General features: G+C 40.5%; 1 protein-coding gene across 1 annotated transcript; it reads left to right on the top strand.

Annotated features, from left to right (window-relative positions):
• The first annotated feature begins 830 nt into the window (after positions 1-830).
• BEND2 (BEN domain containing 2) lies at positions 831-24,481 on the top strand. The gene is made up of 11 exons (XM_086615532.1): positions 831-987; positions 4,388-4,548; positions 5,711-5,782; positions 5,968-6,057; positions 9,991-10,095; positions 12,167-12,680; positions 13,891-14,091; positions 15,083-15,204; positions 15,832-16,045; positions 17,225-17,428; positions 24,246-24,481. The coding sequence occupies exons 1-11, from the start codon at positions 831-833 to the stop codon at positions 24,479-24,481; spliced, it is 2,076 nt and encodes a 691-aa protein (XP_086471658.1).
• Positions 24,482-27,065: the final 2,584 nt, after the last annotated feature.

Here is a 27,065-nt window from a genome sequence, read left to right as displayed (position 1 = left end):
GTTATGCTCGTACAGCCCTGATTTGTTCCTGGAGCTCGGTCCATCCTGTGCACCGAACAGGGTAGAGATCTTGTGGAAAATACAGCATGTGTTCATATAGTTAGTGTGTCATTATGCATGTGTGCTGGCTGAATGTAAGTTTTATTTCCTAACTTTAGTGGTTCACGGTATGAGTCTTTCCATTAATTTGTTTCATCAAGAATAAATTCCACTCCCTCCTCTACTCTCCCAAAACCATCAGATCTAGCTATAATATAGTTATTCTGAAACCAGGACATTTTTTCTTTGTGTAGTACGTTTAATTGGAAAAAACTTGGTACTGGAGAGTTGCCATTCAGTGTTTCTGCACAGCATCTCACTGGGAGCCAATGTTTGGTTTGATCTGAATATCAAATATGCAGTTAGGATTTGTAGACTGCTTTGTTTCAAGTGTGTTAAGCATTTCTTATTTATGGAAGTCAAATTTCAAAACTAAATTAATATGTCTTGTCATATGGTGGAACGTAAATAGTGGAGTTCTCAGAAGTGCTTGCTACTGACTTTGAACTGTTCCTGTTGAAGCTGGACACTGTAGGAAGACTTGAGTACTGAATAGTTTCAGAAATCCCGCCAACTAAGCATTAGTAGGCCACTTCCCTTCTAGTGCGTATTATGCATTATTAACCTCAATGCCTGTATTTAAAAGGGACTTTGTATTTAGATGCTGAAATAAAACTGGTTTTAAATTAGCCTGTGGTACAACTCAGATAATGCTAAACGTGATACAAGCGCTACAGTTGTCATCTGATCTGCAGAATGGTGTCTAGTCTTACCAGTTTCTCTCTCTGCATATGGGAATAGGTTATGTCTCTGTGAACGTTGAGGACGATGTTGAAGCAGTGATTATTGACCATGGAGAAAATGGACTGTCCACACAAAGCTGCATGTCAATGGAACAAAACTCTGAAGTAAACAGTGGTGTTCACCATGTGACTCAACTTGCCTATGGTAATTACTGTTTGTTTTTGTTGTGATCTGATAATTGATAGCTAGTTTTAATGCTGTATATTCAGTGCTTCTGTCTTGAATGCTTTCTACATTACCCATCTCTTTAAAACGTGTTTTATTAGAAAGCTACTTTATAGAGATTGCTTGGAAATGCTTTTAAAAAGAGGGGCCTTTTTAGTTACTGCTGTAGAGGTCTTTTTTGGTAGTGAAGCCAGTGAAATATTATGCTGTAAAAAGACAAGTTTTTTACTTATAAAGTAAATGTACCTAGGAATGAATTAGCAAGCAATTTGGAAAATTAAAGTAATGGAAGAATCTAACCCAAAACCCAAGGTTTTTAGATAAACTGTCCAGTGTCATTTAGAGGGGCTCTGGAGAAACTGATATACAATGACAGTAAGATGATTGTTTAAGAAGATAAATTATTAGCTGTAAGTAGCCTTTGGGGATTGTCTTTAATTCATTGTATTTATTTTAACATGCAAGATCGAAGTATCTCAGGAATCTTACCCAATTCTCCATTGGCCTAGACAAAAATTAATCATATTTTTGAGTTGTGAGCATTTAGTAAATCCAGTAGCAGTATTACCAACTTAGCAAGGAAAATGACTGTAACTAAGTGATGGCACTATTTTTGTTATTTGGCCAGTTGACTTGATGGACAATCTCATCAGTATTTCTCTTCAGCAACGTCAAGTTATATCTCTGTTTCCTAGTGTTATTGGGTGCTTCTGAGAACCTTTAAGCTTTTTCGTCTTCTACTTGACAGTAGGGTATATTGTAAATTTTTGTACATTTATGTCTAAAAACATTTTGAGGGGACAAGGATGGTTTGTCTGGTTTTACCTTGGGTTTTGTCTCTGTTTTTTTTTTTTTTTTAAATGAAAATAAAAATTCCTGTCCAAGGTACTGTCATAGACAGTTGCTGACCTTGATTTCAGGACATGAGTAGTTATTTCATTATTGACAAAGGAATCATGATGAGTAGGTATGATTGTTTTTTAAAAGGTAGAGATGGTTTTGTCATCTTTGGGCTTACAGCTTGTGTTGTTGTAGATTGTTAGCATTCGGTATTGTCTAACTAAAATTGAATATAGTATGACCGAAACACGGCATAAGTTTATCTTGAATATAACTGTTGAACTTAACTCTTTGAATTGTATTTCTCTCTGATTGTTTTATGCAACTACCATCTTAGGCTAGTATCTTATAGAGCAGTGCCTTTTCTTCAGATGTGATTCTGTCTGTCTAAACTAGTTTCTTTTACTTCTGTCTCATATCTTCTTGTCTACAGATACTTAGCTGGCAGAGCAGGTTCAACATCACTAAGATACAGATCTAGGTCTTTATTTGTCCCCACCTGCTGCAGAACTCTTCTGTTGTGCTTTTTGCTTATCCATTTATGTCCACAAACTCAGTATCACTTTTGCTGGCACCTTTTTTTTAGATCATTGTATTTGTGCCTTAACCTGAATTTGGGAGGCTCATCAGAAAGACGATTAGTTTAACATAAGCATAATATGTTTAAAATGTAATTAAACCAGGGACCTAACGTTTCTCCAGGTGAAGTGGCACACTGGTTTGGCTGCAGGGAGTGTCTGAAGTTTGAGGAACTATCTTGTGCCAATATGCTAATCCTGCTGCCCTGCACCCCTTCTACTTTCAACACGTCCTCTTGCCTGCACTGGTGTTGGTCTCCCAAAGTGCTGCCACCTCCGAGGCTCTCAGTTCTGGGTGTGCTTAGTGCTAAGAGATGAGCGCCAGCTGGGTCTGCATGGCGAGGACAGAAGGAGGAGGTGATCTGGGAAAGAAAGCAAACTCTGGAGCTGGGTTGGAGAGTAGTTAGGTTTTAATCTTCACCTAAGAGAACAAATATTAAGTAATTACGTATGTATTTTTATTACTCGGTTCTTGATTGCGATTTCAAAATGATTTTAACTACTCTAATCTAAATCTACCACAGATCTTGGCTAGGTAGCACCTGTAAGCTCTGCTACAGCTTTTGTCTGGGCTCTTAATGCAAAGAAAATTTTTTTCTAGCTTATGATACTGAATATATTACTACTTTTCTATCCTGCCCCCAGCCCTTCCTCTTCTAGTGTGTTAAAAGAAAAGCAGTTGTCTTTGCTTTTCAGTCTTTCTCTTAGCTTGTCCCTGTCCCATTTGATTTGTTTTCTCTTCCTTCACTTCTGAGGTATTAGTTCTACTTTCCAGTTGGGCCATGAAATTTGTTCCATTATTTTGCAGAAGTAGTAAAAGTACCCTTGTAACTTTTCTCATGCAGCCCCTTTTACTTGGGAGGAACTTAGTGTAGGTATCCACAAAACTTCCACGCCATACCTTTCCAGCTTGGCCTAAGCTGCAAAAAGCTCGTTCACAGCAGGTAGTGTGGTGGAGACTTGGTGTTGCCTTTTTATGCCGGTTATGTTTTTCTCCTTATTTCTTGGAAACTTTCCAAGGTCTTGTTTAACTTCTTACGCTTTACTTGTCTTTCAGTATCTTCTCATATCTGTATCTTTATCTTGTTATCTATATAGTGCTTGGCCTGTCTACAGCTGAAATATGTAGAACTCAAGGGGAAATAGTTACTTTCTCTTTTCCTCCTTCTTCCCCTCTTAAGAGTGTTTTTGTTTCTTTTTAAAAGAGCTGCCATAGCTCTTTCCTGAAAGTTTGAGGTAGAAACCCATAAATGATGGACAGGCAGATTTGGCAGTAGAGATAGGCCTTTTCTCTCAACTGTGAAAATCCTTTAACATTCTTCAAAAGGTAGGTCTGGCAATAGTGTGGGCTTCAAAAGAATTAGGACGGAGCAGTGGTAAACTGTGGTAATGGCTTTTTAACTGTGCCAGGTGCACATGGGAAGAGGTAGAGGCATTTTGTGTACCACTTGTGGATAGTTCGTGTCTAGTAGTCCCTGACCTACGCTGGCTCAACAGAGGAGATACCTTTGGCAGATCTTTTTTGTTACACAGTGCTTCAGTGACAAAACTGGGGAGGACCCTATAAGTGTAGGGAAGGGACTGCTGAGGACTAAACAAATGGGAACTATGTTTTACGTTGTGGATGTGTTGCCTGAATTTCAGTTAACTAGTTTTGTTGGGGTTTTGAATTCTGTGACTTTGTGCAATCAGACGCAGAAATGAGAACAGAGAATCAACACCAAAAGCAAGGCAAATGAAATGGAGGCTGGACAGAGTTTGGAAGAAAGAATATTAAATTGTATTTATAATTTCAGATCTAAATAAATAGGATTAATGAGTGTTTAATAATATGCTAGTAAACAAACGTCAAATAACCAGCAGTTTGAGAGTAAAAACTGGGTGTGCATGTTTTCTGTTGTGAAATGTTTAATGCGGTGGGAAACGCGCTGATGTGCTTTGCTTTCTCTCCACTTTTCCAGGATGTGAAGACTTATCAGTGCTAGCTGAAGGAGTGGCATCACAGATGAGCCATTCTGCAAGTATGCAGAGAGGAAATGGTCACATCCCTGAAAAAATGGATTCTGGGTTTTCGCATAATAAAAGAAAACGACTTGACCCTACTCTAGTGGGACAGAATGTGGTATGTTTCACCGAACAGTAGCCCTTTGTTTTCAGGCCAATTTCAATGTTATTTGGAATGTCATTTTTCCTTTGCTTTTCTGTGCTCATTTGATGACATCCCAGTGAAGAAGTGTGGGTAGGATATCCATGTAGTGTATGGAAGCTTCTAGCAAGAGTAAAACCTTGTTGTGCTGGATACAGTACGTGTGTATAACAACAGCTAGCGTACAGCGGAAGGTAACTTATACTAATTTCCCATGTAAATGTTCTTTATTTTTTCAGTAAAAATATCTTCATGCAATTTGGGATAGTAAGAGTTGAAACTTAATGTCAAATAAGGATCTGTCTATATGAACAATTCTGTATAAAGACAGGCTACATATATTTTTAACTTGAGGCAGTCCAAAGCTTAGTTCCTTTTCAATTCTTAAATTCCAACAGCCATTCCACTGTTTAATTCTGCCTGTTGTAAACCAAACAAAACCAACACCCCTCACACGCCCAACCTAACTTTTTTTTTTTAAATAAGACCTGATTAAATATGACTTGAACAAAATAAACAAAAAAAAAACCCCAAAACAAGACCCATGAAATCCATGATGTGTGGTGTATAGGAACTGCTCCCACCCAGTAAAAGAAAAATGTTGGAATTGTCCAGGTGGTGGCACTGTTGATTCCTGTCTAAAAGCAGGTTTCAAGTGGTAAGAAAATTACATCTTTTAGGCATTTTTATGGCTTCTGCGTGCAGAGTTATACCCATTGAATTAAATACACTATTTTTTTCAAATGGATTTATTTAAATTAGTGTAAAAATCTACATGCAATCTTACAATTACGTAAGCCTGGCTATACAGTGCATGTATAGTTGGATGAAAAAGTTCTGGCCTTAAAATAACCAAGAAAGGTACATGTTATTATATAAATTTGCAAGAGGTTTATATTAAACAAGAATAAGATACTCTTAAAACAAAAGTGAGATGAGTATTCATGTGACCTAACCACGGGCACATAAATGAGATGACTGTTTTAAGTCTCACTCTCTTGGGCTCTCTTGTAGCTAAAGGAGGAAATATAGCTACAACTGAAAGTGTCCAAGTTTGATTCTGAGAAGGTTCTCTCTGTAATTTGTATTTTGAATTCTTTCATTATTCAAAACATTAAAAGCTCTTTTTATTTCCCAGATGAGAACCAGGGAAGGAGAATATGAGGACAGTGACAGTGTCATTTATGAGTATGAACCAGACTATGAATGCGTAAGTTAATTTTCGTTTGTTTGACTGACTTTGAAAAGCTGCTTTGGGTATGCTTTTTTTTGGAGTACACTAAAATAACATGTGAGGTTTGAAGTTGGGATTTATTGTCTTAATGTGATATCCTAAGACTCTGTGTATATTACTAGCTTACACTCTTTTTTTTTTTTATTATTTTAATGAAAAAGGGGAGTATTGTATCTGAAGCTTCCTACACTGAAGCTTCCTACACTGGAGATCAGCAGAAGACTCTTATGGAGGTCCTCAGTTATTGCCAGGTATTTTTTTTTTTCCCCTTTATCTCTGAAATGATGTTTAAACAATTTTAGTTAAATTTCAGGAAGATTTGAATTCCGTGTTTGATAACCTATGACTTCATCCTTTCCAATTGTTCGTTTGGTAGTTGCCCTCTTAACTTCAATATTTTCAAAGAAAAAATAATCTACTTCTTTGTATTCTCTGAACTTTTCACACCATAGTTGACAAGAATACTTTTCAAATATTAAGCTTTAATACAAAATGTAAAGTCTAGTGATATACTGGGAGGGGGCTTCACAGTAACGGGGAGGATATGACTGTCATAGACACACAGCTTTTGAAAGATACGAGGCTTGCCAAAAGTGTGCCAAAATCCTGATAGTGGTGTTTTGGTGAGTTCTTTGCTTTTGACTACTGAAGCAGTCACTGGCAAGATTGAAAATCTCTGCATTGAAAATGAAAAGTATCCCACAGCTATCCAGGTGAGCACTTACATGACTCTGGAGCCCCAGTACTCTACAGAGTAAAAGACATTCAGGCCATGCTTTAGGGAGAATAATTTGTGAGTGGTTTGTAGCCAAGTATTAATGTCTTGTATGTCTCCTTAAGCATATATTCAGCAATGCTGTGAAAGAAAATTGACTAAGATTGTGTGACTAACATTCTTGCCACTAGTCTGGGAATGTGTGCTGTAGCAAGCAGTGCTAATGAGAAGCTATAGCCTCTTTTGCTGCCTACTAGCCCCTTTCCATCTCCTTCACCTCACTGTTTTCCTCTCTTCCCAGTAAATCTGCCCTAGGGCTACATGAAGCCTTTTAATATTGCCTGTGCTGTCCACACTGATTTAAGGTCTTTTAGTGCTTCCTTGAGATATTTCTAAATTTTAGGAAGATTTATAGATTCTTTTGTCTAAGGATATTTAATTTTTTGAAAAGATAGCTATCATATTGAAACTTAACTGTTGGTTTCAATAAAATTGAAAATAATTTGAAATTCTATATACTGCAAATCCATCTAGCAATTTTTTTTCATAGCCATATGTATTTAAGAAAAAATTCTATCTAACTATGCTGTAGATCAACAAAAGAAATTGCTTTAGTTAGTTGAAGACACATTTTCTTTTTGTAACTCATAGTTATAATGTCCGTATGTGTTTTTTTTGCAGTAATAACTGATGACATGTGCCTGATACATGTTTTCAAGTTGACAGTGTCGTTTCAGTACTAGATTAATACTCTTATCTGATTCCTTTATACTGTTATGGCACAAAGCATATGTCTAAATTGCTGTGTAAGCATCATGTTTGAGTTGCTAAATCCTGGAAACTCTGAAGAAGCAACTTTCTGTATCACACAGTAACGTGTAGTAATAACTGATGGACTTTGAATGTTTTGATTTATCTGACTTCTATGTCTGAAAATCTGGGTCTTTACTATAATACTTTTTAAAAGTTTGTACTTGATTGCTTTAGTAAGGCATCACAAATTTTTAACATCTGAAAGAAAACTTGACCTTGGGGATTAACTGAAGATTGGACACTTTCAATAAAATAAGTAGCTTTTTCAAATTCTTTATCTTTCATTCTGTGATTATTAAAAATGTGGATGCAATTGATTTAAATACCATGCTTGTTCTGAAAGACATGGCTGAGTTGATTTCTCCATACATCATTTACATCTCATTTTCACAGAATCACAGAGTTTGGAAGGGACCTCTGGGGGTCATCTTGTCCAACTCCCATATTTAAGCAGGGCCATCTAGAGCTAATTGCTCAGAACCATGTCCTTATGACATTTGCGTATCTCCAAGAAGGGAGTCTCCACAACCCATGCCAGAGCTTGTTTACCCTCACAGTGAAAAAGTGTTTCCTGATGTTCGGAGGGAGCCTCCAGTGTATTGCCTTTGGTCCTGCCACTGGGCACCTCTGAAAAGAGGCTGACTCTGTCCCGTTTGCAGCCTCTCGTCAGGTATTTCAGTACATTGATGAGATCCCCCTTGAGCCTTCGCTTCTTCAGGCTGAACAGTCCCAGCTCTCTCAGCCTTTCCTGATAGGAGAGATGCTTCCATCCCTTCATCGCCTTCGTTGCCCTTTGCTGGACTCTCTCTAGTATGTCTATGTCTCTCTTGTACTAAGGAGCCCAGAGCTGGACCCAGCACTCCAGGTGTGGCCTCATCAGTGCTGAGGAGAGGGTAAGGATCACCTCCGTCGACCTGCTACCTTGCCTAATGCAGCCCAGGTTACCATTAACCAGCTTGGCAGCAAGGGCACTTTGCTGGCTCACATTCAACTTAGTACCCATCAGGAGTTTCCCAGCTCCTTTTCTGCCAAGCTGCTTTGGTGGCCCTTAGCATGTACTGGTGACTGGGGTTGTTACTACCCAGGTGCCAGGACTTCGTGCTTCTCCTTTTGAACTTCATGAGGTTCCTGTCAGCCCGTTTCTCCAGCCTGTTGACATCTTTCTGGATAGCAGCATGACCACTCCTGCTGGTATGGTGTCATCTGCACACTTGCTGAGGGTACGCTCTGCTTATCATACAGATCATTAATGAAAATAATAAACGGGATCGGACCCAGTATTGACCTCTGGGATACTCCACTAGTTACTGGCCTCTAACTAGACTTTGTGCTGCTGATCACCACCCTCTGGGCCCAGCCATTCAGCCAATTTCGAGTCCACCTAACTGTGTGCTCATCCAGCCTGTACGTCAGCAGCTTGTCTGTGAGGATCTTGTGGAAGACAGTGTTGAAGGCCTCCTTCTAGTCCACACAGACAATATCCACCGCTCTCCTGTCATCTACCAGGCCAGTCATTTTATCGTAGTTTGTCAGGTTGGACAAGCATCACCTCCCCTTGGTGAAGCCATACTGACTCCTCCTGGTGATTTTCTTGTCCTTCATCTGCCTGGAAATGGTTTCCAGGATTAGGTGCTCCATCACCTTCCCAGGGATGGAGGTGTGGCCGACTGGCCTGTAGTTCCCAGGGTCCTCCTCCTTGCCCTTTTTCAAAACAGAAGTGACATCTGTTTTCATCCAGTCTTTGGACACTTGTCCCATTTGCCATGATCGATCAAAATTTACCAAGAGTGGCCTCACAATGACATCAACCAGTTCCCTCAGCACGTGTGAGTGCATCCCGTGAGATCCCTTGGACTTGCCGTATGTCCAGTTTGCATAGGTATTCCCTGACCAGATTCTCTTTCACCCAGTGTGTATTTGTTGCTCCAGCCTTTCCCTGTGGTCTCCGGGACCTGAGATTCCTGAAGGCTGGTCTTGTTAATAAAGACTGAAGCAAAGGTGGCCTTGAATCCCACAGTCTTTTTCCATGTCCTGTTTCACCAGGTCCCTCATCTCGTTCAGCAGTGGCCCATGTTTTCCCCAACCTTCCTTTTGTCACCTCTGTACTTACATAAGCCCTTCTTGTTCTCTTTGATATCTCTGACAAAATTCAATTCCAGCTGGGACTTTTACTTCACGGATAGTATTTTTCTAAATATATTTCCCATTGGTGATATAGAAATCAATATTTTAGTGACTACCTATAAGCCTTTTACTGGTGCCCTTGGAAACTTATTATGACTTAAAATAGCATATCATGATACCTGACTTACCTTAGAGCTTATCAGTAGCTTTTCAATGTAAAACAAAACATACCAAATAGTGAAAAATGAAACATCTGCTGGAAGCAGGAAGAACAACATTTAAATGTCAGCCATGCTAAAGTCATAAGAGTAAGCTTCTCTGAGAGTTCTTTTTACTGTGGTATTTATTGTTGTTATTTGCATTATATATCAACGTTGATCTTTAATGTGCTTTCAGAATGTGTATATTACCTACAGATCTTACCCAGTTTTAGGGAGGGAATTTTGCCCTTAATTGATCTTTCTTGATTTCATCAGATTTAAATGGGGTTCTTGTGAAACAATACTGTTTCCACTCTTACGTTTGTTGTCAGGCCATGTACGATGCCATTCAGAAACTGGATAAAAAATTTGACCTGCTTCACCAGAAGGTCTCAGAAATGCAGCATACTCGTGTAAAGCCACTGTTGCTCAAGCCCGTGAGTATTAAAGACCTAAGGCATTTATTTTGCCTTTAGTTCTCTAACTTCCTCTGATGATTGTTTAAAAAAAAAATCCTCTTTTCATTAAGATTAAAATTAGTAGCAGAGTAGTAGACTTAAAATCTATTTCAATTAAATTATTCTAGGTTTCTTACTATACACCAGCTTCAGTCTCCTGTTTTGTTACTGACCAGCCGTCACTGGCCCCCATCAAATTCAGGATGCTGTGATAGATGGTGTAAAATTCTATTTGTATTCAAACGAACAGAAGTTAATTATCTAGGTTACTCTTAAACTTGGTTATGTTAGCGTTTACAAGATGTGGTGTACTGTCTCATTGGTGTCTGCAGTTAGAAAAGAGTTTATGCATCACTCACACAGGGTGGTTGAATTGATTTACTGATTTTTAGATCTCAACTGTGTGTTGACATATCCATTATGGTATAGAATTATATTTTTTTTTAATAAAACACCCTTCTTCAAAATTTTCAAGAAGGTTTGATACTGAGTACGCATTATCCGTTTTGTTCTTGTATAGTTAATCCACTGTTATCTAAGGAGACAGAATATTAGTACTTCTAACAATGCTCTTTGAAAGGAAAACATGGCAGGTGATTTTTGAAGAAGGTCATGAAATCCATAATGACCTTTCTTTGTCAACAATACTGCAAAGTTTTTGATGTGGCAGAAGTGATCCTGCTGTCAGGAGATGTCAAGATGTCAGTAAGGCCATTTGCTTAAAGGGTGGGTAAAAGCAATGATGTTCTCCTGCATGTCAGTTATCAATAGGATACTAGATTTTATTTGAGAATGAATATGTTTTGTTGTCTACTCCAAGCTTGTACTGCCCACATACCCAAAAATAGGAGATTCAGGGAATGAATTGGTGGTCAGCTAGCCTTGGACCCTGTGACCTCTGCACTCTTACCCTCCCCTCTGATTGTGTAGGATGGCAACTGCTTTAAAGTTCAGATTAAAAGTGACCTGCACTGTCTTTTTTTTTTTAAAAAAAAAGGCTTTTATCGCTATAAATGCAACCTCCAACCATTTCTTTAGGTTCTGCTAGCACTTGATCTTTAAAACTATCAGGAATGCTGTAGGTTTGCGTTTTTTTTCACAGCAGTACCATTGTTGTATCTGTGATGGGCTAAGGATATAAATAAGGAAAGATTGGTAGTAAAGGTACTATTTTTTTTCTTATTTATTAGATCCGCTCCAATATCTGGAGAAACGGGCAAACTTTCAGCAACATGAGCCTTTTTTCAGGTCATAGATTTTTAAAGTTTACAAGGGTGGAATATAATCAGATTTCTGTAAACAAAAAAAACCCACAAACACTATAAACCACAAAAAGAAAAACAAACAAACAAAAAACCAAACCCACGTGTCAGCTACATTTGGTAGCTCCTGCTCAGTGACTTGTATTTTAAACTAGAACACATGTTTTAGGGTCTATATATTTCTTAATAAAAGTACTTCAAGTAGAGGAAACCGCATCTCTCACTTTGTCTGTCTTAGTCTCTTTGGAATCCTCCATCATAGACAAGATCTGAATGTTTAATGTTTTTAGCTGGCAAGTAAAGAATGAAGAGGCAGCCAGGTGATAAAGTGAATTGGTTTTTTTTCTTGTTTAAAATGAAGCTAACATGGCAGTGGAGACATCCCTTGCACATTCAGCAGACTGCATCAATGGCTGACAAATTTTAAATTTTAGTTTGCCTATTCTTATTTTATAGAGCTTTTTTTAAGAGCCTTTACAAATATACCTTTCTCTCATCATATATTTCTCTGGCTTTTTAGAAAGCAATTTGCCAGGTAGAAAAAACTTGAGAAATGTTGAAGCTGACCAGATAAACTCTTAGTGTCTGAACTACAAGTAAGAATAAAAGAAAGTAAAGGGAAGGCTAAAAAGTAATAGTGCTGGTGTCACGACAGTGACTACTGCAATGAAGCGTCTGTTGCCAGTAGCGTAGTTACTAAAATCTAGTCTTCCTGGTTTTCAGAAGAAAAAAATGACCAGATATGTTTTAATTTAACCTTTTAATTGTTTTCTGAATCTCATTTGCAGAAACCAGTTGGATTTACATACAGAAGTTCCAGTCATTTTCCCCAAGGAAAAATAAGAGTACAAAAATGCATGGAAAGGGAATCAAGTCTTCATATCTCTTCACAAGGCCAGGGAAGGCACAGCCCAGTCATAAGGGTTGCTTTACAAAATGGCCATGCTCAAGTCAATTCCACAGTAAAACATGTTCCACAGAGTCTTCAGCTTGAATCACAGCACCCTGTTTGTAGGCAGAGCCCACCACTCCCCACTATAGTCTCTACGCATTCCTTGCATTCATCATACACGGCAACTAACAGGATGCCTGACCTTTCTCCACAACCAAATCTTGTAGCCAGCGTTGTGGACAGTACTGTCAACATTGCATCTTCACCAGTGGCATCGTCATCGATGCCAGCACCATCGGAGACCGGTTTGGGAAATAACGCTGTGGTGGTAAACTACGGAAATGCATCCGGGAGTGTAAACATTAGTAAAGAATTACCATCTTCTTCAGTCTCCATCAGTCCTAGCTTTGGTGAGTTCCTTTGTAATAAATACTGAGAAGTGAAGGCTAAAAAACTGCTGGTGGTATAAAAAAATACTCCTAAAGAAATCTCTGTATCATTATTCAGCAAAAGTAAAGGACCAGAACTGGCTGCCTTACAAGCATTTCTATAATGCAATGCTGTTTAAAACTCTTGAAAAAAAGGTCATAGGAATGTTTAATATGCCAGGGATCACTTAAAAACCTCTGCAGTGTATATACAGTTGTATAGACTACTACAAGCCTTTGATTTACAGTACATACTTAGGGTTCTTTTAAGACTGGGCCTTCTTTTTCTCTTTTGGTACTCTTGATGTAAACTATTTTTAACCTGCGTATATGTCATAAGTAATGTATGCATGCTATGCATGTGTTTAAAATGACAGAAGAGATTGCCAGTAAAGCTAAGCGAGGCATACGCCTGTATACGTTTTGCATTTAAGAAAGCAACTTACTTGATTTGTGTGAAGGATATACCTGTTTTTTTCTTGTGGCAGATTTTATCAGTGAAAAATCCTTTCTGTCCTCAAATCCTCCAGTGTTTGGTTTCATTCAAAATATTTAATTCCACAGAAACCGAAGAATTCCATAGGTCATTGCATTATAATAAACAAGCACATATAAAATAGCAGTATGTTTTAAAAACTAATGCATTTCTTTCCAAAGTATAAGTGCCCTGAGTTATACAGAAGGCTGGGCTATGAGTTTTTGGTTGCTTTTGGTCTAAAAAACAAGTCATCTAGCTGAAGAGCTGCACAAATAGTAAGTGAAATATTGAGATACATGGCTTACAAATTCTTAGACAGATCTGACTTAACAGTACTGTATATGGATATGCCATTCTTCATGGGTCATTGTCTTGAAAACACACGTGGTATCTGTACAGGTGCAAAATACACCAGTCTGAACATTTTGGACTCTTGTATGTTTAATGTATTTTCTTGGCTGTTATTTCAGTTAGTTATGCTGGTGGTTAACATGAATTAAAAAGATGTTTCTGTTACTGTTCCAATTTAAAGCTGGTTTTGTAAGAGCTGAGATAAATAATACATAGTAGAATTAGCTGTAGTAGAGAACGTATACCACAAGTACCATAGAGGTCAAGAAAAAGAGTGTGAAAAAGTATTCTTTTTGTAACAACTTGCTTGGCTTTTTTAAATGACTTTTTTTTGTTGTTTTAAATGCTTTTGTTTTACAAAAGAGTTTGTTGGTGACCCGTTGAGAAATGTAAAAGTTCTTGGAAACTATTTGATGAAAGCTCAGCAAAAGACTAAACCAAAGTATGCAGCCCGCTACTTAGTCCGTGTCCTGTTCCCCAAGGAAACGTTACTGTGCAGCGTTATGGGAGCGAGTGCGCGAGGGCGCAGAACATTGGATCCAAACAAAATTGCTGCAGTAAGAGGTATGCTGTCTTTCAAAATGCACAGATTTACTTCTTTAATGCTTAAGAAGGTCTTTAACTTACAAAGAGTCCTTTTCTGCATGTTTCTGCTAATCATTGTCTAGCAACTGGTGAACTGATAAATGTGGTAGTGGATGTGCTCCACTCTGCTGTGTCTTTTGGTTTTGAAATTCCTGCCTTGTAATTCTCAGTGTTTGTTTGTGTTTGGTTTTTTTTGAATGAAGATAAAACAATTCTGATTTCTCCTAGTTTCATGTACCTCATGTTCATCAGTCATGCTGACTGTTTCTAAATTTCTTTCATTACAACTTCTTTTGTGTTTGTGTGGCATGGGTTTTGTGGGGTTTTTTTTGGTTGGTTGGTTCCGTTTTTGTTTGTTTGGTTTTTTTTATGGCCATGGTGTACTTGGGACAAACGTTAACTGGTAATTCTTAAATACTCTTCTCTCAAGTTCACTTCTCTTGTTGAGAAATGGTGAGAATGGGGAGGATGTTGTTTTTTTTTTTTTAAATGTCAGGCCATTTACACAAATCCCATGACACATATGTGTGAGCCTGTACATCTCCTTCCTCTTTAAAGGGTGGGAGATTATTTAAGCTGTGTGAAGTAGTTGCAGCATCAGCATTACCCTGTCTTTTGGTTTTGGTGGTTTGTTTATTTTTCTGTGTTGATTTGTTGTGTTTGTGTTTTATTCTAAAGTTAGCATGATAAATCACATCTTTCCCCTAATTCTACTGGGAAATGCTTAACAAAAGCATTCACAACACCTCAAAAAAGTATCACTGCACATCTTAAATTCACAGTGCTGCTTAGCTTCAAAATGTGAGTTTACTACCTCTCTTTAATTAAAGCTGGAAATCTAAAGCTTCTAAATGGAGAACAGTAAACATGAAATGTTTCTTAGCTTTCTCTCTTTCTTTCTAAATTAGAATACTTTTAAATACTACTTTTTGTCATGAAGCTTAAAAAATTTTCTACATTTTATATGCAGAATTTCTTGCAACTAACTTTCCAAACTATGATCTGAGCGAGCATGGAAAAGACTGGAAAACCTGTATCACAAATGTCAATGCTATGATCCGCTGTTTGCGCTCTGAAACAAAAAGAAACCCAGTAAGTTGTCTCAAGGTGATAATTTATTTAGTACTGAGTTTGTGCTTCTTTCTCAAATTAATTATTGAACTCCTTTATCATATGAGTGCTCTAATTGGAAATTCCTTGGGTTCTGTTTTTGTGTTGCTCAGCATAGGCCTGCTGACTGCAGCGCGATTTCCATATGGGGAATACTGGAAGCATATCCCTTTCTCTTGCTGTGCCTCTTCCTGCTTCTGTATCCAGCATTCAGTCAAGAGCTATATAAGCATAGGATACTAAAAAGAAAGCCCTGTAAAAGTTGCCCAGAAGTAGTGTCAAATTCGATTGCGAGCTTAAATGTGTAGCTGGTAGCGCTGTTTCCGCAGGCTTTCCTTCAGGTCTATCCAGCCATGAATTTATATTGACTGAAACATCATTCCCAAAACACTTGTAACTCCGTTTACCTCTGCTTCTAAAAAGCTTTGTGCAAAACTGTGAATGTTCAGTATCTGTTTCACTGGTGGTTTTCATGATTGAAATTCAGGAGTAACTATTTTGTAAATATCTGGAATCTAATTTATACTAACTGAGAAATGAACTGGAACACTAATTAGAAAACTGGTAGGCTTCTCCCAGTGCATATACTAACCTCATTTAATGTTTCAGGAGACAGTTGAAGGGAAGGAAAAAGTGGCTGACGCTCCAGATACATCTCATTGTGTAGATTTAAATTATAACGAAGATAGTGAAGGCAATTCTCAAAACTCACAGAAAATGACCAGCTCCACAACTGACACATTGCAGAATTCAGGATTGGATAAGTTTCCAGAAGCTTTCCATGCACTTTCAGTCAAGAAACCACAGTCTTTGGAACCTATGGGTAAACTAAGAAATTTTCATCTTCTGGATTTGTGTGTTACATTTTAAATGGTCAATGAGAGGCAGAAGATGTTACTGTAGGTGAAATTGTGTAGTAAAGGGATTTGCTGAACTATGTGACTCTTCTTTTCCTCTTAAGGCAGTCACTTGGTGTATATGTAATAAGTCTTCACTGGAGCAAACAAGAATGTTACCTGGCTAAACAGAACATGTGTTTGCATCTGCCAATGTCCCATAATGCATGTCTACTGTAAAATTGGAAAATTCAGCTGTAAAATATTCTGTTCAGTTTCTCTGAATAATTGTTTTTCAAGAATTATTTCACAATTGCCCTGTTGTGGTGGTTTTTTTTTTCATTTGGTACATGTTCTACCTTAATGGAGTAAGCTAGCGCAGAGTATCTATTGAATGGTACTGCAATTTCAGAAGAAAGGCACACCTTTCTGTAAAACTGACAATTTAGGACAATAAAAATCTTAAAGCAGCCTTTATGATTTTTTTAAAATAAAAATGCACAATATACAAATGCATTGGAAAAAAATTCCATGTACAGCATGTGATGTCTCTAGAGAGCTTCAAGGGAAATGAACTGTGATTAGTTGCCCTTGGAAATAATTTATTTGATTAGAATCTCTTTGGGGCTCTATCAGATCTGCTCCTGCACCCAAGATTTGTTAGTACTATTCTGATCCCACAGGCCTCCTGATTTGTTACACATTCTGCCTTTTTTTTTTTAATGTTTGCAGTGGAGTCAGACTGAAGTAGTTAAATATTCACTCTGTTTTCAGTTTCTGCTTACAGAATCTAAGCACTATTGAAATAGCAGATCTTGTATTTACTTATGTAATTGGAACAGCATCGTCTTTTCACGTGAGATGAAAACAATTTAGCAAGCAATCACTAATAATGCAGATTACATTGCTAGCATTGCTGAAAGCGTATCAGAAGTGCTGTTACTTTGCTGTAAAACAGGCATGTTTTTTGGGCTACATCTGGCTACAATCTGTTGCATTTTAGTATTAGCTATAGTGTTGCCATTTTGCTCTGGTCTTTCCAAGAAACTGCAGTAGTTTCGGGGGGAACTTTTTGTGTCCTAGTGTTAGTGTAATACAGCCGCCTTGAAGCATGGTTGGAACTCAATAAGTAAAATATTTCTCTCTCTCTCTGACATCCTTTGTAGAATTTCTTGGAAGTCCTTTGCGCAACGTTCAGTTGCCTTTCTCAGTCATTTATGTAGCTAAGGGGAAGTCTCGGCCCGAGTTGTCGGCTCGCTACCTAATTCGTCATATGTTCACTGAAGATGTGCTGGTGAAAAGCAATGTATATGGTTATCTTGAACGTGGCATGAGCCCACTGGACTGCAACAGAATTAATGCTCTTAGAGGTAAGTAAGAAAACCTCTGTTCAAATAATAATGTGAGGAAATTAATAATAGAGTGATTAACTTTGTATCCTATGAACAAACCATGAAACTTCAGAAATAAGTCTGTGAAATTGTTCTGACAGGTATTTGTGTAAGCAGTGGAACAAGTTGAGAGAAAGTAGATGAAGTTATATTTAAACAACTCAAGGAAGTCTCCAGATCACAAACCTAGTTTGTATGAGAAAACTCAGTCTCCATGGCATCTGCTTGATAGGGCAACAGAAGTGGGAGATGGAAGCAGTCTCAGAGGATTCTAGAAGGTCAGGGATAGAAGGAGCAGGTAACTCAGGAGGGCTACAAGGCTGTCGTGAAGTTACGCAGGGAGAACACTAGAAGGGTCAAAGCCCAACTAGAACTTAATCTGGCAGCTGCCATAAAAGACAACAAAAAATGTTTCTGTAAATACATTAGCAACAAAAGGAGAGCTAAGGACAGTCTCCCTCCTTTATTGGATGTTGAGGGGGAAACATAGTGACAAAGGATGAGGAAAAGGCTGAAGTACTTAATGCCTTCTTTACCTCAGTCTTTAATAGTTAGACCAGTTGTTCTCCAGGTACCCAACCCCCTGAGCTGGAAGCCAGGGACAGGGAGTAGAATGAAGCCCCTGTAATCCAAGGGGAAATGGTTAGTGACCTGCTACACTGCTTAGACACACACAAGTCTATGGGGCTGGATGGGATCCACCCAAGGGTACTGAGGGAGCTGGTGGAAGTGCTCACCACCTCACTTTACATGATTTATCAGCAGTCCTGTCTAACTGGGAAGGTCTCAGTTGACTGGAAATTAGCAAATGTGACACCTGTCTACAGAAAGAGCCAGAAGGAGGATCTGGGGAACTACAGGCCTATCAGCCTGACCTTGGTGCCAGGAAAGGTTATGAAGCAGATTATCTTGAGTGCCGTCACACAAAATGTCCAGGAGAACTGGGTGATCAGGCCCTGTCAGCATGAATTTATGAAAGGCAGGTCCTGCTTGACTAACCTGATCTTCTATGACAAGGTGACCTGCTTAGTGGAGGTGGTAAAGGCTGTGGATGTTGTTTACCTAGACACGTTTCCCACAGCTTTCCCACAGCATTCTCCTGGAGAAACTGGCTGCCAGGATTTGGACAAGTGTATTCTTTGCTGGGTAAAAAGCTGGCTGGATGGCCAGACCCGAAGAATTGTGGTTAATGGAGTTAAATCCAACTGGTGGCTGGTCACAAGTGGTGTTCCTCGGGGCTCAGTATTGGGCCCAGTTCTGTTTAACATCTTTATCAATGTTCTGGACAAGGGGAATCGAGTGCACCCTCAGTAAGTTTGCAGATGATACCAAGTTGGGCAGGAGTGTTGATCTGCTTGAGGAAAGGAAGGCTTTACAGAGGGATCTGGACAGGCTGGATGAATGGGCTGAGGCCAAGTGTATGAGGTTCAACAAGGCCAAGTGCCAGGTCCTGCACTTGGGTCACAACAACCCCCTGCAACGCTACAGGCTTGGGGAAGAGTATCTGGAAAGCTGCCCAGGGAAAAAGGACCTGGGGGTGTTGGTCAACAGCCACCGGAGTGCCAGGTGGCCAAGAAGGCCAAGAGCATCCTGACTTGTACCAGAAATAGTGTGACCAGCAGGACCAGGGAAGTGATCGTCCCCCTGTACTTGGCACGGGTGAGGTCACAGCTCAAATACTGTGTTCAGTTTTGGGCCCCTCACTACAGGAAAGACTTTGAGGTGCTGGAATGTGTCCAAAGAGGGGCAATGAAGCTGATGAAGGATCTGGAGCACAAGTCTTATGAGGAGCAGCTGAGTGAACTGGGATTGTTCAGCCTGGAGAAAAGGAGGCCAAGGGGAGACCTAATTGCTCTCTACAGCTGCCTGAAAGGTGGTTGTAGAGAGGTGGGTATCAGGCTCTTCTCCCAAGTAACAGGTGATTGAACGAGAGGAAACAGCCTCAAGGTGCGTCAGGGGAGGTTCAGGTTGGATGTTAGGAAAAATTTCTTCACTGAATAGATTGTCAAGCAGTGGAACAGGCTGCCCAGGTTAGCAGTTGAGTTGCCATTCCTGGAGGTACTTAAAAGATGTGTCAATGTGATGCTTAGGGACATGGTTTAGTGGTGAACTTAGCAGCCTTAGGTTAACGGTTGGACTAAATGATCTTAAAGATCTTTTCCAACCTAAATGACTGATTCTATGATTCTGTAATTTCTTGGTGCAGGGACTAGGTAGGCCAACCAGGGGTAATGCACAGCAGGTCATGGCGCTCTTCACAGAAAAGGTTGGGGTGTGATAATCAGTGGCAGTACTGCCTCTAGAGACTATGAAATAATGGACCTCAAGATCCTGAGTAGAGTTAGAAAGGTCTGAGAGTACAGACCCTGTATCTTAGGAGAGCAGACTTTGGCTGATTCGGGAAACTCATAGGTGGGAGCTTGTGAGAGCTCTGAAGAGGAGAGAGGCTCAGGAAAGTTGGCAGGTCCTTAAGGACAGCATTCTGCAAGCACAAGGGAGTCCATCCTGACACTTAGGAGAGCTGATACAGTTATGGGAAGACAAGCTTTGCTAAGCCGGGAATACATAACTGAGTTCCAGTGCAAAAAAGCAGTATATAGAGATTGGAAGCAAGGACAGCTTATGAAGTGGAATTTAGCAACGTTGCCTGGGAGTGTTGGATTTGTCTCAGGAAAGCCAAAGCTCAATTAGAGTTGGGATTTGCAAGAAATGTCAAGGGCAGCAAGAGCTTCTACCACAACATTAATTGTAAAAGATTGAGCAAGGAGAGTGTGGGCCTGTTGCCAAATGGGACAGTAGTGACAGCAGAGGCAGATGAGGCTGAGGTGCTCAGTGCCTCCTCTGCATCAGTCTTCACCGTGAAGGTCTCCTAGGCTTCTGGGGGATGGTGATGGTTATGTAAAAAAATGTTGACTTTTCACCTGAGTAAATCATGTTTGACCCACCTGATTGCCTTGTGTGATTAAATGACTGGATTTGTGGACAAGGGGAGAGCAGTGGCTGTCACTTAACCTTGATTATTTTTTTAGCAAGGCTTCCAACGCCGTCTCTGATAATATGATATTCACATGAGGATGTTACCGTTTCGATAGGTGGACAGCTAGTTAAAGGACTAGAAGGATGTTTGTTCTCGGCACGTAGTGGGTGGTGCTCTACTTGGACAACGGACACATGGGGTACCGCAAGTGTCTGTCCTAGTGCCTGGCCTGTTTAATGTCTTTATCTATGACTTGGAGACAACAGACAATGCTCATCAGATTTGCGTTTGACAGCAAATCGGGACAGGTGCACAGCCAGCAGATCAAAGGAAAGGTTTATCTCCCTCTGTTTAGCACTCATGAGTTCGCATTTGTATTACTGTGTCTGGTTTTTGGTCCCCTAGTACAAGAAAGAGATATTAATAAAGCTGGAGGGCCACCAAAAGGGATAGGGAACTAGAGCACTTGACCAGTGAGGAAACTGGGCTTATTTAGTGTGGAAAAGAGGAAGCTCCACGAGGACCTAGTGTCAGGCTGTTACTATCTGTCTTCACAGTAAATTCCTTCTAGAGTAAAGCTGTTTGCAGCACTGAACGTTGGGAGGATGAGAGACTACAGGCATAAATGGAAACGAGAGGTTCAGACTGGATATGAGCAGACTCCTTTTCCTCATAAGGACAGTCAAGCAGCGGAGCAGGTTGCCTCATGAGATTGTGCCATCTCTGTCTTTTTTCCATACTTCAGTGGAAAAAACTCTGAGTAACCTGGTCTGACCTCCAGTTGTCCCTGCTTTGGGCAGAAGGTTGGAGTAGAGACCTCCCAAGGTCCCTCACAACCTGAGTGACTGTGGTCAGAAAAGAAGAGATTCAAGCTTCTTGCCCTTCTAAGGGCTCAGAAGTCAGCTGTCCCTCTTCATCGAAGAGGCTCCATTGAGAAGAAAGGTCTCAGCAAGGATTTGGTTGTTTAGAACCTACAGGTAGGATAAGGACTGCTGCCAAGTGAACAGGCAGCATGTAGAACTAGACCAGTTTGAGCTATTTGAATAACAAATCTTTACTCAAGTGTGTATTTTCATATAGCATGTAGCAGCCTATTCCACTGTATGAATATGGACAGTTTTGCAGTTTCCTCAGCTTACGTGAATCCAGGAAGTCTTCAGGAAATTGGTATTATTTATTCTATTTGTAAATGCTATTCCAGAAGCAGAAGAGGAGTGAGTTATGGTTGGAGTTGTAGCAGATGTTTTGCTTTCTGCATTGTTCTTGCTTCAGCATTAAGACCTCTGGAACACTGATCCATGCTCCTTCCTGAGAGGGAGTCTTCTGTTAGTCTCATTCAGTCTCTCCTGCAAGGCTGGATAAAGCAAGCAGAACTGTGGTAGCAGAATTAGTGTAACAGTTGTGTAGCAAGTGAAGAGGAATGTGAAGCAGGTTGTAGGCAGAAAAGGTGTATGGGTTGTCACACAGAAGAAAAGTCAGCATTAGCTGGTAAGATTTAAGCATAGCCAGCACAAACAATGGTGTTGGGGGAAAGATCATCAGGTTTTTGGCGGCCATTTGCTCAGTGGCTATTACAGTATCTTCAGGAGAGAGAGTTCAACATATTTGAAAAGGTTTGGTTATGCAATATAGAAATTTTTCCACCTTTTCTTTAATTTTCTGTTCTTGACATACTTTCACTGTAAAAGTGGGCTTTTTCTATGAGAAATCTGAAGAGAAAACACTTTGTCAGGAGATCTTAAGTTTTGCTTGCGGGATGTTATTTACTGGGCTGAATCCCAGCCAGCAGGCAGTGTAATAGTGGAGTGCCTTCAGCATTTCCCAACACCACTGGCTTGATGTAGAGTTTTACTTCCTGCTGTATCCTTATGATATCACTGTGGGATAGTGCTCACTGGGTTAGTGAGGTTGCAGATCTGAATAGTTAACCCTCGTCTGGACAACGCTGTTAATCATATGATTTAGTTTTAGGTAGCCATGTGAGGAGCAGGGAGTTGGACTTGATGATCCTTATGGGTCCATTCTGGCTTGACGTATTCTATGATTCATCACACCTTTTGCAACATGCGTTTCCTAACAAATCTTGAAACTGCTTCTCCTCCATGTCTGTAGTACAGGGAGGTTGGAAGGATTGCTAAGATCTGGACAGTGCAGGCTAACAGCTCCGCAAGTGTGGCAAGATTGCCTCTGAGGATACAGTAATAGTGCGAAGTAAAATGGGGTGGGACTGGCACTCTCCAAGGTAATGTCTGGGCATGGCTTGAGGGGCAGAGCATGCCAGAAACCATTCCCAATATGGCAAGGCTATAAATAAGAGTGGGCTTTCCCAAACTGTACATGTTCTTTCACCACTAGCCTGGGAAACTTTGCCACTCTAAGCATTTCCACATAATCCCATAGTGGACATATTTTGTTTCATGACATTTTGAGTTTAAGAAGCATTCAAAAGATGTGTAAAGTGCCTCAGGGCTGCAGGAACACCACATGGGCTCCAGAGCAGCCAAGAGACAAAGTCCTCTCTGTTGTGGTGGCAGCCAGGCCATGTCGCTTGGCTCTGGGGTGAGAGGGCAGTCCCTGGCCCTCCTTTCTTTAACAGTAGAACATTGCCTGGCTGGATGGCAGCGTCAGCTCCCTGGATGTAACTCTGCAGGGCAGGAAGGGGCCTTGCATAGCCTTACTGTGGTCCCAACAATTGGTCGATTTGTGTGAAAGAAAAGGCACAATTTAAAAGCTGTTTTGTGGGCTATGTACAAAGGCTCTGTAGGTCTGGTAGTAGAAACTCCTGTTCTGTGCTGTAGCTCAAAGGCCAAGCATTTTCTTGAATTTGCTGTCAGGGAAGGAGGGGAAGAGAGCCTGGTGCTGCTTCAGCCCACACCTTGTGTATCCTTTGTCAGCATAGTTCATTACAGGAGCGCCCTGGGAACGAAAGAACCTAAGGTGCTCTCACTTCTCTCCTCCCACATCACCCTGGCTCAGAGCAGAGTGAACTGCAAGAGCACAAGTTTATCTCTGTTGTTTCCTTCCTTCATACCCATGCTTTTCTGGCAAAATAGGTTTCCAGGTTTGGAACTACAAGATAATATTTTAACTGTAGATAATGACATTATATTAGTTTTTTAATTGCTAGTATATGTGAGAGTAATGAAAGAACAAAACTGACATTGTATCAACTAGCAGGACCTTTCATTCTACTAAGATAAACCTATACGTTAATCAGAGAAGTAGAAATAGTATTGCCTTTGATTTTTAGATTACAGCTGAGAATTCTTTTTTTGGTGCTTATTTCAATCTTTTGGGGGCTTGCTTAGAGAAAACATGTAATTCAACTAAGCTCAGAAGGACAATCACTCCTCAGTAGTTAAAAAAAATAGTAAATTAAAACCTGTTTTTAAAACTACTCATTTTACTTGTTGGAGGGGAGAAAGGTGCCCTAGTCTTACCTTATTTATCACATTGCTACCGAACTTGAGTATTTAGTCCTGCCAAATACTGGTCATTCTGAAATGGAGCCTGAGATTTCTTTACTCTGGTTGACCACATTAGAAGCTGAAGTTATTTAGCATTTCCAAGGGTCAGGCCCATGTACATGTGCTTTCTTTGCACATTTTGGTTTTATGCTTAGACCTTTTGTTACTCATTTTCAAATTAAACAGAAAGAAGGGGAAAAAATATCTGCCCTCTAGCTTTGCTCTTCAAGCCTCGTAATATGCCTAGCTGTCTTGTTTTGTTTCACTTGTTTTGACTTAATTACATCTGAAAAAAATATATAGCTTGCATAAATAATTGATAACTCACTATTATATACTTGTTCATTTTTAGAATTTCTTCAAGAGAATTATCCATCCTTTGATCTAAAGGAAACTGGATATGATTGGAAGGCATGCGTGGCTGCCATAAACAGCACAATCCGCAGTCTCAGACATGACCATAAAAAGGCTGCAGCTGGAATCCGTCAGAGAGTCTTGGCAGTGCCACCATTGACTGCAACGAGTCCTTCACAGAGTCCCCCTTCAGTGAAGCCATTTGAAAGTGACACTATCAATCTCACGGACTGAAGCTCTCTCACATCTGTCTGAAATCTTAATTTAGCAGGTTTTTATAAATCTCACATAGAAGCCTATTTCATTGAGTTATCCTATTATGTTGAGTTATCAGCAGCACTAAATAGTATTATTTCATGAGAATAAATTTAGCAGAAGACCTGAGAACCCTAACTCCTTGTATAATGAGTTAGCCTAACTCTGGCTGCCCAGAGAGGTTGTGGCTGCCCAAAGAGGTTGTGGAGTCTCCTTCTCTGGAGATGTTCAAAACCCGCCTGGATGCGTTCTTGTGTGATCTGATCTAGGTGGCCCTGCTGTGGCAGGGGGATTGGACTAGATGATCCTTTGAGGTCCCTTCCAATCCCTAACATTCTGTGATTCTGTGAAGTAGCATTTGCAGTCCTCAGAAGTTACTTCCACTGTTCCCTGTAGCATTTACAACGTGCTCTCCCCTAAAAACACTTTCTCATGATTCCTTGACTCGGAAGGATTAATCTGATTACGAAAGATGTGCTGCGCATCAAGTCAGCAGAAGCAGATAGAACTGTGGAGAGGAAGGAATGGTCCTCCTTGGAGGACGACTCGTAGCCAGCTAAATTGTCTCATTATATGTGAGGAATGAAATTTGCTGTGAAAACTGGATATTTTAAGCAAAAATATCTAACGCAGAAAGGAAAAGAAATTATTGCATCTAGCTAACTTGCTATAGCTCTCACTTTTTTGCCTCCTATAGCAGTCTTTGTTGCAGAATAGGAAAGAGGCAGACAAAAATGTAAGTATAGTTGATAATATTTTCTTTGCTCTGATTTAGCTCTACAAAAAGCACAAAAAAGCATCCAGAACAAATGGTCCAGTGGCTGGTTCTGTTTTTTCTTGATGAAAATTAAAGGAAGTACTTCTCCAGGGGCTTGTTCTGCTGTTCAGTGGCATATGTCTTGTGCACTGGTGTGGAGGTCCACAAAAGGCAAATCTGCTGCAACTCTTACCTAGAGGATTTGGATCCTGATTCAGATTTGAAAAATAATAATTTCCATCAGCTTCAAGTCATTGGTCCTTCAGTTAAGACTGACTGTATGTGCGGTAGTGTTAGTATGCAGTCAGAGACTGACAGCATCAGTGGTATGCCTTCTCAAGCTCATAATAATGAGCTTTGTCGGCGACGTGGACAGTGGGATCGAGTGCACCCTCAGCAAGTTTTCTGATGGCACCAAGCTGTGTGGTGTTGTGGACACGCTGGAGGGAAGGGATGCCATCTAGAGGGACCTTGACAGGCTGGAGAGGTGGGCCTGTGAGAACCTAATGAAGTTCAACAAGGCCAAGCACAAGGTCCTGCACGTGGATTGGAGCAATCCCAAGCACAAGTACAGACTGAGCGGAGAATGGATTGAGAGCAGCCCTGAGGAAAAGGACTTGGGAGTGGTGGTTGATGAGAAGCTCAACATGAGCTGGCAATGTGTTCCTGCAGCTCAGAAAGCCAACCGTGTCCTGGGCTGCATCAAGTGTGGCCAGCAGGTTGAGGGAGGTGATTCTGCCCCTCTACTCTGCTCTTGCGAGACCCCCACCTGGAATACTGCATTCAGCTCTGGAGTCCCCAACACAAGAAGGACATGGAGCTGCTGAAGCGAGTCCAGAGGAGGGCCACGAAGATGATGCAGGGCTGAAGCACCTCTCTTATGAAGCCAGGCTGAGAGAGTTGGGGCTGTTCAGTCTGGAGAAGAGAAGGCTCCAGGGTGATCTTATAGCAGCCTTCCAGTACTTAAAGGGGGCCTACAGGAAAGCTGGAGAGGGACTTTTTACAAGGGTATATGGTGATAAGACAAGGGGCAATGGCTTTAAACTGAAAGAGGGGAGATTTAGATTAGATCTAAGGAAGAAATTTTTCACTCTGAGGGTGGTGAAACACTGGAACAGGTTGCCCAGAGACATTGTGGATGCCCATTCCTGGAAGTGTTCAAGGCCAGTTTGGATGAGGCTTTGAGCAACCTGGTGTATTGGAGGGTTGCCTGTGTCAGGGGGTTTGGAACTAGATGATCTTTGAGGTCTCTTTCAACCTCAACCATTCTGTGATTCTATGGTTCTAATCATATCCTTTAATACTCAGATCTACAAGGCTAGGCATGTTTGCTTGGCTGTCTGGGTAGGCCAATGTTCTGAAGAGTGGTCATCTTGCCTTTGTTAACTTAAAATCCTGAAACACGCACAGTGATTATTCACAGAATCACAGAATGGCTGAGGTTGGAAAGGAGTTCTGGAAGTCATCTGATCCACTCATCCTGCTCAAGCAGGACCACCTAGAGCCAGTTGTCCATGACCGTGTCCAGACAGCTTTTGAATATTTCTAAGTATGAAGACTCTAGAACCTCTCTGGGTAACCTGTACCAGGGCTCAGTCACCCTTAAAATGAAGAAGTGTTCCCTTTGTGTCCTCGTGTGTTTCAGTTTGTGCCCACTGCCACTGGATACCACTGAAGAGACTGGTTCCATTCTCTTTGCAGCTTCCCCTCAGATATTTCTATACATTGATGAGGTCCCCCTTGAGCCTTCTTCAAACTGAACAGTTGCAGCTCTTTCAGCCTTTCCTCATAGAAGAGATGCTTCGC

This window comes from Tauraco erythrolophus, chromosome 1 (assembly GCF_009769465.1).
Source record: "Tauraco erythrolophus isolate bTauEry1 chromosome 1, bTauEry1.pri, whole genome shotgun sequence".
Lineage (NCBI taxonomy): Eukaryota > Metazoa > Chordata > Aves > Musophagiformes > Musophagidae > Tauraco > Tauraco erythrolophus.
Note: the sequence above shows the minus strand (reverse complement) of the source record. Positions and strands in the feature narration are given on the sequence as shown.